The sequence below is a fragment of the Ceratotherium simum genome, chromosome 13 (genome assembly GCF_057802395.1).
Source record: "Ceratotherium simum simum isolate JZ-2026a chromosome 13, ASM5780239v1, whole genome shotgun sequence".
Taxonomy (NCBI): domain Eukaryota; kingdom Metazoa; phylum Chordata; class Mammalia; order Perissodactyla; family Rhinocerotidae; genus Ceratotherium; species Ceratotherium simum.
Window position 1 is genome coordinate 22935225 of NC_141912.1, and position 10305 is coordinate 22945529.

Genomic DNA, 10305 nt, shown 5'->3' on the forward strand with positions numbered 1-10305 from the left:
CTGAAAGCTCCACTGAAACCTGTCCACCATGGGTGACCCTGCTGGTATTTGAAATAGTCATAGCAACACACAGCCACCGCAGTCTGACAATCCACAGATGGGCAGTGTGGTTCCCTGAGCCAGAAACGAACCCAGGCCACAGTGGCGACAGAGCCGAATCTTAACCACTAGAGCACCGCGGCTGGCTAATATCCGTGGTAGGTGTAAACAAAAGATTTGACAAGACTCCGTTAAGCCCAAATGTATTATGTCCACAAAGAAAGTTATTTGAGAATTTTGCAGAGTAATAATTAAAAAAAAAAGCCTGGCGTATTGCTAAGGTTTCCCTGCTCCTTCAAATCGCAACGGCAGTTGTATTCTCAGCGCCCAGAACAGTGCTTGGTACGTATTAGGCGCTCAACGAGTAGTTTCAGGGTTAATTGATCGCCCAATTAAGCCTTCCGGAACTCCTTCCGAATCACAACATAGTCAAAATACAAAAGGCCAAAATATAAAATACTCTGGGAGTCCGCGGAAGGAGAGCTTTACAAAAGTATCACAAGTTGTGTTACTATATGCGTACACAATATTTTGTTCTCCCGGTGTTTACGTCTAGTGGGAGCAGATCTTTTCCTCCGCTTTGTAAAGGGCAGACATTACATTCCACTCTGAAGGGAGGTTCCGAGTGCAAGGTCGGAACACAGGACCCCAGGGGACCAAACTCCCAACAAGAAGAACCCTCCGGACGACCTTACCCAACTACACGCCACGCCCACTGCGCAGGCGCAGGAAGGGGCGGGGCCAACCGGGCGGAGGCGAGAGGCGATTCGCCGGATTCGGGTGGCCCCGCCCCTCGTCTCGCGTCACGTGATTACGCGGCAGTCTGGGACCAGCGAGGGGAGTTCGCGAGCTCTCACAGCAGCGCGCGCCGGGCACTCCACCGGCTGTGTGGTCCGAGCGCGGGTTAGCTGTGGGCCTTGTGCGAAGCGCCGCTGTCACGGCTACCTGTGTTCCCTACGAGGATTGAGGGTTTCCATCAAGTGTGAGAGAGGCGGCAAGAGGTGGGTACGCAGGGGCTGCTAGCCAAGCCGCTTTTCGCTCCTGCCAGCCAGGAGTCGCGTACGCCTGTGACAGCTGCCGGGCCGGTGCCGGGGTGAGGGTGAGTGGATTGTTGAACGGTTGCGGGAACCGGGGCGGGGGAGGGAGGCGAGGCGAGGGGCTGCCCCATTGGTTGGGTCGGTTTTGGCGCGCTCTCCCTTCCGCGCTCCCTATTGGCTGGCGGGCGCCGTCCCCGAAGCGCGGGCGCGCGGCGCCGGACGGACCGCCCCCTTGTTGATAGCTGGGTCTTGGTGTCCGGAGGGCGAGCTGGCTGGGCTCGTGGGGGCGGTTTGTGTGCCGCTGGTTGATGTGAGACTCAGCCTGGGCGTGCCTGGCTGTTTTGATGAGACGGAACGGCCACCCTCTTGACCAGTACTAACTGGCGGTGATCCGAGGGGTTCCGCAAACTGGGCTCATGGAGAGGGTCGCTGAATCCTGCGTCTCCATTAAAAAACCGATAGTAGTGTTGGTGACACTGGGTTCACCCGTTTATCAGCATTTCCTTTGGACCCAGTCGTATGCTAGAGTTTTTAGTTGCTTAAAAGAACTAGAGAATAAAAAGTAAGGGTGCAAGGTTGCTAAGAGGTGTGTGATAAACTTGTGAAGGATTAGACAACTTGATAGTGGCTTTCCACTTTTTAAATCGTGACACGTACTCCAGTATATTTTACATCACAATTTAGGACGCAGCCATTCAACTAAATGAGAAGTTTCACGAAGCAGTACTTATTCCTCACATGCCGTGCACTCTCATGTTTTCTCGTCTTTTCAATTCCGTTCTGTTCAGTTACATTTTTCTAAGCAATGTTCATGACCCACTAAATGGTTTCAGGATCCCGGGCTGCGACCTGCAGTTTGAAAAACATTGCCCTGGGTCAATTTAGTGACCCCCGACCAGCATTTGCTTAACATAGAATAGAAAATAGGGTGCATCGTACAGTTAGATTAAGTTTTGTTTCGTCAACTCTGCGTGTGCGCGCTAGGGCACAGTGTGAAATGTATTAACTTGAGATGAAAAGTGTGCGAGTCACTGCACTGAGTTAAGGCATGGCCACAAGAATCGGGGAGATCTGTTTGGGACACACAGACATGGCTGGGGGGTTCAAACGTTGGGTTTGGAGGGAGTCTGGCCCAGTGATCTGGTTCACCACCTTGCATATCCTTTATCTCCTGCTCCCTCTTCCTTGTTTCATCAGTGTCTCAGTTCACGGTGGTGGTTAAACATTCCCTACAGAAGTAAATGCATAATCTCATTTGATTGGATATTAAGTCGCTATTAAGTTATTGCTGGTTACCAGAGCCCAGTTGATTATAGCTTAAATCTGCCTTTGAAACAACAAAGTTAGGATGCTATTCTTTAAGATAAACTTGGGCATATCTAGATATCTGTTTCGCTTTCCCTGGTGACCATTTCTCAGATCTTTGAGAGCCCTGTATTTAATCCAGAACACCAACATGTTTTGTAAATTTGTTTAGAATATGTAATTTTCTTTTTGTAACAAGATTTTTTACAACCAGAGTTATTGTGTATGTATATATAGAATATAGAGTCACTAATTTTAGTCATTCATTGACAGGGCTGAGTTGGGTACATTGAACAAAGATAGTAGTTCTACCATACAGTAGTATGATTTTTATGATTACAAGTACTTTCAACAAAAATTAGACTCCAACTTCAGGTGCAAACCATATCCTGTTTTTGAATTACTAGTCTTTTGTCCTTCACCAGGTGTATAATGAATCCCAGTATGAAGCAGAAACAAGAAGGAATCCAAGAGAATGTAAAGGTATGTGATAGAATTACTTTAATCTGTTGTAAAAAGCATATGGTCGGAAGTATTTTGACATAATTTAGCCAAATTTAATCTGACTGTAGTTTCCATAAACCTTGAATTACTGACTTTTTAGCCAGAGGACAAGTAACAACACAGAACTTTTAAAAAATTAATTATGATTGAATATTAAGTTTTCTGATCCACAGATGTGAGATGTCTTTCCACTTATTTAGGTCTTTAATTTCTTTCAACAATGTTTTGTAGTTTTCAGAGTATTGAGTTTCACACTCCTTTTGTTAAATTTTTTCCTAAGTATTATATTTTTAATGTTATTATAGATGGAATTGTTTCCTTAATCAGATTTTTGGTGTGCTCATTGCTAGTGTTAGAAATACAATTGATTTTTGTATCTTGATCTTGTATCCTGCAGCCTTGCTGAATTTATTTATTAGTTCTAATTGTTTTTTGGTAGACTCTTTAGCATCTTCTGTAAACAAGGTTATTACTTTCTTTCTATTCTTACATTTCACGAAATAATTTTATTAAAATCCTTTGTGTGTATCTTCAGAATTAGTGTCTTTGACCACAGAGACACATTGTACATTATGTGTTGCACATATTTCTGGGGAACATCATACTCATTATCATCTAACCTGCTCGTTTGGCCATACTTTTTGAATTCCTGTATGGTACTGTCGCTGGAAATCTTATCCCAAATATTTATTCTTATAGCAATAAAGACAGAGTTTGTTTAATTTTGAATTTGTAATTTTGACTGGCTCCACTTCTAAGGTTCTAAATGAATGTATAGCTTAATTAGATTCTACCACACAACTTAGACAATATGACGATTCCTAGGAATGATACCACCTCTTCAAGAAAACCATATCAGTTTGCAGATTTAAATTAAATAGAGGAAATAAAAGCCTATTTCATAAGTGATAGCAGGTGCTTTTTGATAGGTTGTTTTGTTTGTCTTGCCTTACTCAGTATCCTCTTTACATTATTTTTCTTGAATAATACTTTGCGTTGATACTTTGTGAATCTGAGTTTCCATTTAGGATGATGACATTTTTCCATTGTGCTTTGTGTATGTGTGTGTGTTTAAATTTTTTATTATGAAAATTTTCAAATATTCGAAAATAGAGTCAATAGTATAATAATCTCAATTAACTTCCCCATTTTCGACAATTATCCATCTTGTTTCATCTGCATCTCCATTCACTCCCTTTGCCCCCACCTAATTATTTTGAAGCAAATCTCAGACAAATAATTTATATAATTTCAACAGATCCTTACATTTAAAGAAAAGTCTAATGTTTCCTAGCTAGATTAAAACTATCTTGGATATGAGAGGACCTGAGTTCTGTTTGGTTCTGGTTCTGCCTTCAAAACTGTGACCTTCGGTGAGTTATTTAGCATCTCTGTCTCAGTTTACTCATCTGTAAAATGAGGAAATTTAACCAAAACTAGATCTGTAAGAGTGAATTTTAGGAGTTCATGGATTTCTTGCCAATTTTATGTAAAATTCTATGTTAGTAAGCTCTTGTGTGCATTTTTTTTTTTTTTTCAGAGAGGGCTCACGGAATCTTAAATTGTTTTTCTGAAAAGATTAAGACCCATTAATAGATAAGAACCATTTTGGCTCTAAAGAGTCTATTATTCCAATGCACGGTCTGTATAAAGAAAATGATAATAGCAATATTACATTTTTGGGGCCGGATGCCAGAAAGCTTACATATATAAAGTTAAATCTTGGAAGTTGTCATCTTTTTGTGACAGTAATTTAGCTGGCTTCTTGATCATTATTAGTAGCAGCATTTAAATAAACACCTATCATTAAGGTTCCAAAGTTATATTTTCTTCTCTTTGTCTGGAGACTGTTGACTAATCTATAATCTAAATTATATCTGAAATGTTGATGTAATATTTGTTCTCACAGTAGCTGGCATTTGTTCTTCAGTTAAATAGTGAGATAATAATCAGCAGCAGAAACTTGACCGTGGGAAAGGTGAACTCTTGTCATGTGAAGTACAGTGGGGAATCAGTAACTTTCTCACGCTGCTTTGGTGTCATGTTCTTGGCTGACCTTGTTTGAGTATTCACCATTGTTTGCTGTCCCATGGTGGCAGTATAACTAATGATTTTTTGCAAAAGTAGAGAGAGCTTTCAGATCAGGAGATCTACGGGAAGGTATTTCAAGGAAGGCAATAGTTTTTCCAAAGCAATAGGCTTGGCATTTTACAGTATTTTAGTATGCCTCAAGCACTGACATTTTAGCTGTCTCCTAATGAATGGGCTTGAAACAAAACTGCTTCTACAAACAGGTAAAGGTTTTGGGGGGAGGATGTCCTGTTACATGTGTATTTGATTTTGTGTAAAGTCTGTTCTTGAAAATTATATTTCTTTGGTGAATACATATAAATGTGTTAGGGGGTATTTACAATTTAAGGGAAATCGGAGACGAATCCTTTTGATTGGGGAAGAAGTATTTTCAATGTAAATAATTAACCTTTTCCCCCAATTTACCTCTCTTTTGGGTTTCTACCATAAATGTTATGATGTTTGGTAAATTTCTAGTTTCTGTGTGGAAGGTCTTTTTAAGAGAGAATACAAATATTCCTCTTGTACTGGAATTTCATTACATATGGTTTGCAGTATTAGAGCTTAGAAATTTTGTTATATTTTTGTTTTAACTAGATGCAGTTAGTTGACAAAATGAGTATAACAAGAGCATATATTGAAATGGGAGGAGAAAAACTACTTCTTCATGTCAGGTTTGGGTGATATGATCCATTCTCAGAATGTCTTCAAACTTTATTATAATTTTAGGGAAATAATGTTGCTAGTTGATTAAACCAATGTCTTGGTCATATGTTACATAAAATTATATAGCAGACCAAATGCTAGTGGTTTTAGTGTTTCTTTTTTTCTAAATTATAGTAGGACTAAGAGAGTAACAATCCATATAGCAACTCAGGAACCAGATAATCGTAAAGAAACTCAGTAACCAGATAATGAATTGTCTTGACTTTCAGAATAGTCCTGTCCCAAGAAGAACTCTGAAGATGATTCAGCCTTCTGCAGCTGGATCTCTTGTTGGAAGAGAAAATGAGGTGTGTATTATTGGGCTAGAATGGGGTACAGATGATACTACTTTTACGTTAAAAACATTTCCAAGATTTCCTTGGTCTGAAATACCTAAATCATTGAAATTTGGAAATAATTTAATAACAATTGCAGGGGCCGGCCCTGTGGCATAGCGGTTAAGTGCGCGCACCCCGCTGCTGGCAGCCCGGGTTCGGATCCTGGGCGTGCACCGACGCACTGCTTATCAGGCCATCCTGTGGCGGTGTCCCATATAAAGTGGAGGAAGAAGGGCACAGATGTTAGCCCAGGGCCTGTCTTCCTCAGCAAAAGGAGGAGGATTGGTGTGGATGTTAGCTCAGGGCTGATCCTCCTTACAAAAAAAAAAAAAAGAAGAACAATTGCATATTCCCCACAGAAGTGATTTTTGTTTTAATTCTTCAATTTAGGAAGCTCCGCTGCGGCGGCCCGGGGTTCGCTGGTTCGGATCCCGGGCGTGCACCGATGCACTGCTTGGCAAGCCATGCTGTGGCGGCGTCCCATATAAAGTGGAGGAAGATGGGCACAGATGTTAGCCCAGGGCCGTCTTCCTCAGCAAAAAAAAAAAAAAAAACCAAGTTGATATAAATACATGTAGTAGAACTGGGATGATGTAGTGAGTTCTGAATTAACCTATGGGAGTAATATTTGATGTTTTGAGAATAGAATGTTAGATTCATTCATTTACTCCTGTATGTAAATGATGAAATCATGGATGAGGCTGTCTAGACTTTTGCAGGTTGAAAATATTGCCTTTCCATGGTACTGAATTATTTAAACAATAAAAATAGTTTCAGCTAAGCCTTAGACCCAAGTCTAATCCAAAATAGTTGCTGCAAATAAAATTCCTAAAGTATAACTATACGTTTTGGTAGAGTTTTGAATTGTGTTTGGAACTTTTTAAAAGATCCAAAGATGTTGAAATGGTATAGACATATGAGTGCTCTATTTTTAATACATAAATGACAAACCCATCCAGCTTCCTTGTTCATTAAATCAAAATAAATGAGATTAATGTACGCATTTCCATTATAGTTGGTTAAAGGCTTGTCCAAAAGGAAACAATGGAATGACCAGTTAACATCTAAGACTTCCAGCTCTGGAGTTGTTATTGTCCCAGAACATAATGAAAATAAAAATCCTGGAGGAGTTACCCAAGAAGCATTTGATCTTATGATTACAGGTATGAAAAAATACATATATAACTTTTATATTAAAGTTAATATACTGAGAAGGATACAACGTACACAATATTCCTGTTAAAACTATTGAGCTTGAATATAATTGTGGAAACAGACAAATCCAAGTTTAAGGACATTGTACAGAATAACTGATCTGTACTTTTCAAAAATGTCAATGTTAAACAAATAAAAAACAGAAACACACAAAGCAAATATTGCAAACGTCTTTAACAGTCTAGCTGAAAGATATATGTGTACTTATTGTATTTGTGTTACAAGTCTTTTGAAGGATTGAAATCTTTAAAATGTTGGAAAAAATAGAAAAAAAGTTGATTTGGTTTTCTAACTTTAATCTTTTAAAAATGGGTATTACGGGCCGTCCCCATGGCTTAGCGGTTAAAGTGCACATGCTCCGCTACTGGCGGGCCGGGTTCGGATCCCGGGCGCACACCGACGCACCGCTTCTCTGGCCATGCTGAGGCCGCGTCCCACATACAACAACTAGAAGCATGTGCAACTATGACATACAGCTGTCTACTGGGGCTTTGGGGGAAAAAAAGGAGGAAGATTGGCAATAGATGTTAGCTCAGAGCCAGTCTTCCTCAGCAAAAAAATGGAGGATTAGCATGGAATTTAGCTCAGGGCTGATCTTCCTCACAAAAAAAATAAATAAATAAAAATGGGTATTACTAAGTAATATAGGTAGTACTGAAAAAGATTGTAAATTTTTTTAAATAGAAAAAATTACTGGGTTTTTACAGCAGCATGTAACAGTAATGATTTTCAAAGTGACATGTAAAACATTAATTTATTTTAGAACATCCATCCTCTCAATATTGGAAAGAAGTGGCAGAGAAACGGAGGAAGGCTCTCTTTGAAACACTTAAGGAAAATGAGAAAGTATGTACTGAATATAATTTGTGGCATTTTTTAACATTCCAAGATTATTTTCCTTCTGCTGCTTAGAATATTTAGTTAGAGCAATATAAACTAGCTTTGCTGTTGGCCTAAGAAAAGTTTAATTAGAAAGGCAACTCTTTTACCAGAATTATTGTACAAAAAGAAGCCTATTGTGCTATGAGCCAAAGATAGCACCTTTGTTAGGAACTTTGTGCTAAATGTGTCTATCAGTTGTATACTTGGAGGCATGTAATTTGGTTTATAGCATAGCAGATCTATGGAAAACTGAACTTTATTTATGTTGTACAGCTTCATAAAGAAATTGAACAAAAGGACAATGAAATTGCCCGCCTGAAAAAGGAGAATAAAGAATTGGCAGAAGTAGCAGAACATGTACAGTATATGGCAGAGGTAATAGAGGTAGGTATTTTAACATTCACCTGATTCAAAATCATTCCCTTTTCTATAATATTGAGGCAGTCGTGTGATCAGTAAGTGTTTTGGCTCTGGAGTCAGATTTCCTGGGTTTGAGTCTTAGCTCCCTGCCTAGCCCCAGTAGATTTGTTGAGTCAAGCAGGTTATTTCTCCTGTCAGGGCTTCGTTTTCTTCATCCACAATGGGAGTAATGGCACCTACCTCGTAGGCTTGTTATGAGAATATTGAGTTATAGTAGATGAGAGTTGAGAGAAGTGCCTGCACATAGTAAGAGCCCAATAACTGTTAGATATTGTTTATAATTATGAAGCAAAAGAACATCTGTTTTCTTGTAGAGATATAAAAAGGAATTAACATCTGAAAAATATATGGAAAGTTATTATATTTCACAATTGACAAATTTTTAAACAGTTTTTAATTTAACTTTAATGCCAGCGTGACATTACTTTTATTTATATAACTGTTAATTGATGCACTAAATAAATTTGGTGGTCTTATCTGACTTTTTAAAAAAAAATTGGAAGTAGTTAATGTGTTTATAAGAATTATCCTAGGGGCCGGCCCAGTGGCGTAAGTGGTTAAGTGTGTGCGCTCTGCTGTGGCGGCCCGGGATTCGCTAGTTTGGATCCCGGGCGCGCACCGACGCACTGCTTGTTGAGCCATGCTGTGGCGGCGTCCCATATAAAGTGGAGGAAGATGGGCATGGATGTTAGCTCAGGGCCAGTCTTACTCAGAAAAAAGAAGAGGTTGGCATCAGATGTTAGCTCAGGGCTGATCTTCCTCACATACATAAATACATACATACATACATACATACATAAATGTTAAAAAAAAAAAAAAAGAATTATCCTGATGACTGTTATTTTACCACTCTCACCCTAAAAAATAGATCCTAAACTTACTAATGTTTGTAAAAAGTCATCTTGCTGATGGGCAGAAAGTTTTTCAAATCAAAACTTTTCTTGTAACGAATTGCTTACATTTTAGAGCCATGGCAGAATTAATGTTTGAAGTTTTGACTGGAAAGTACTATAATAGCTCTCCTAACTGCCATGAAAGTGTTGGTCCATAGCAGATTGGAAATTAGAAAACCTGTTTTTTCAGTTTAGATAATTTGAGAAGTACTGATCTCAGTTGTACTCTGAATGCATGTTGGTGCTTTAACAAATGGGCAAATTATTAAGCACTCACTTTGCTAAAATAGGATCTAGTATGGTGGAGACTTTGATATAACATTTGATTAGAAGTGAATTTGGAGACATCATGAAAAGAACCTCATTACAACATTGGGGTCAATTATGTCAGCACACTGATAATGGACTTGGGTTTTAAAGTTTTTACAATAAGTTATTGTTTTTATTCTTTAAAAGAGACTGAGTGATGAACCTCTGGATAACTTGGAATCACCCGATAGTCAGGAATTTGATTCTGAAGAGGAAACTGGTGAGGATTCTGAAGTGGAAGACTCAGAAATTGGTACATGTGCTGAAAAAATTGTATCTTCCTCTACAGATGCAAAACCAAGTATATGAAATTCATTAATGTTTGACTCTTGAGAAATATACTGCCAAAATTTACCTCCATTCTAGTTCTTTGTAGCAGAGCAAATAACTATGTAATGCAAACTTGGAATCATACTTCCTTGTTTGAATTCTGGGACCCTATAATTGTATTAAAATACAAATACTATGTATTTTTAATCTATAGTGTTTTATGTAAATAGCGTTTCCTCAGTTGTCAGATATGACTTGCATATATGATAAATAAACTTCAGTCTCCTGTTGAACGTTGTGTGTATCTTGGAAGAATGA

The 10305-nt window shown here is 38.8% G+C and overlaps 1 protein-coding gene across 2 annotated transcripts; it reads left to right on the forward strand.

Moving 5' to 3' along the window:
- Positions 1-876: 876 nt before the first annotated feature.
- GMNN (geminin DNA replication inhibitor) lies at positions 877-10305 on the forward strand. 2 transcript variants are annotated; one of them, XM_087438100.1, is made up of 7 exons: positions 877-1040; positions 2807-2864; positions 5891-5968; positions 7014-7161; positions 7977-8059; positions 8369-8479; positions 9865-10305. In XM_087438100.1, exons 2-7 carry the CDS (start codon positions 2814-2816, stop codon positions 10024-10026), a joined length of 633 nt encoding a protein of 210 aa, XP_087294226.1. In that variant the 5' UTR covers positions 877-1040; positions 2807-2813; the 3' UTR covers positions 10027-10305. The 2 variants fall into 2 exon arrangements, with proteins under 2 accessions (XP_087294226.1, XP_004432125.1); XM_004432068.3 differs by having other exon boundaries at positions 997-1138.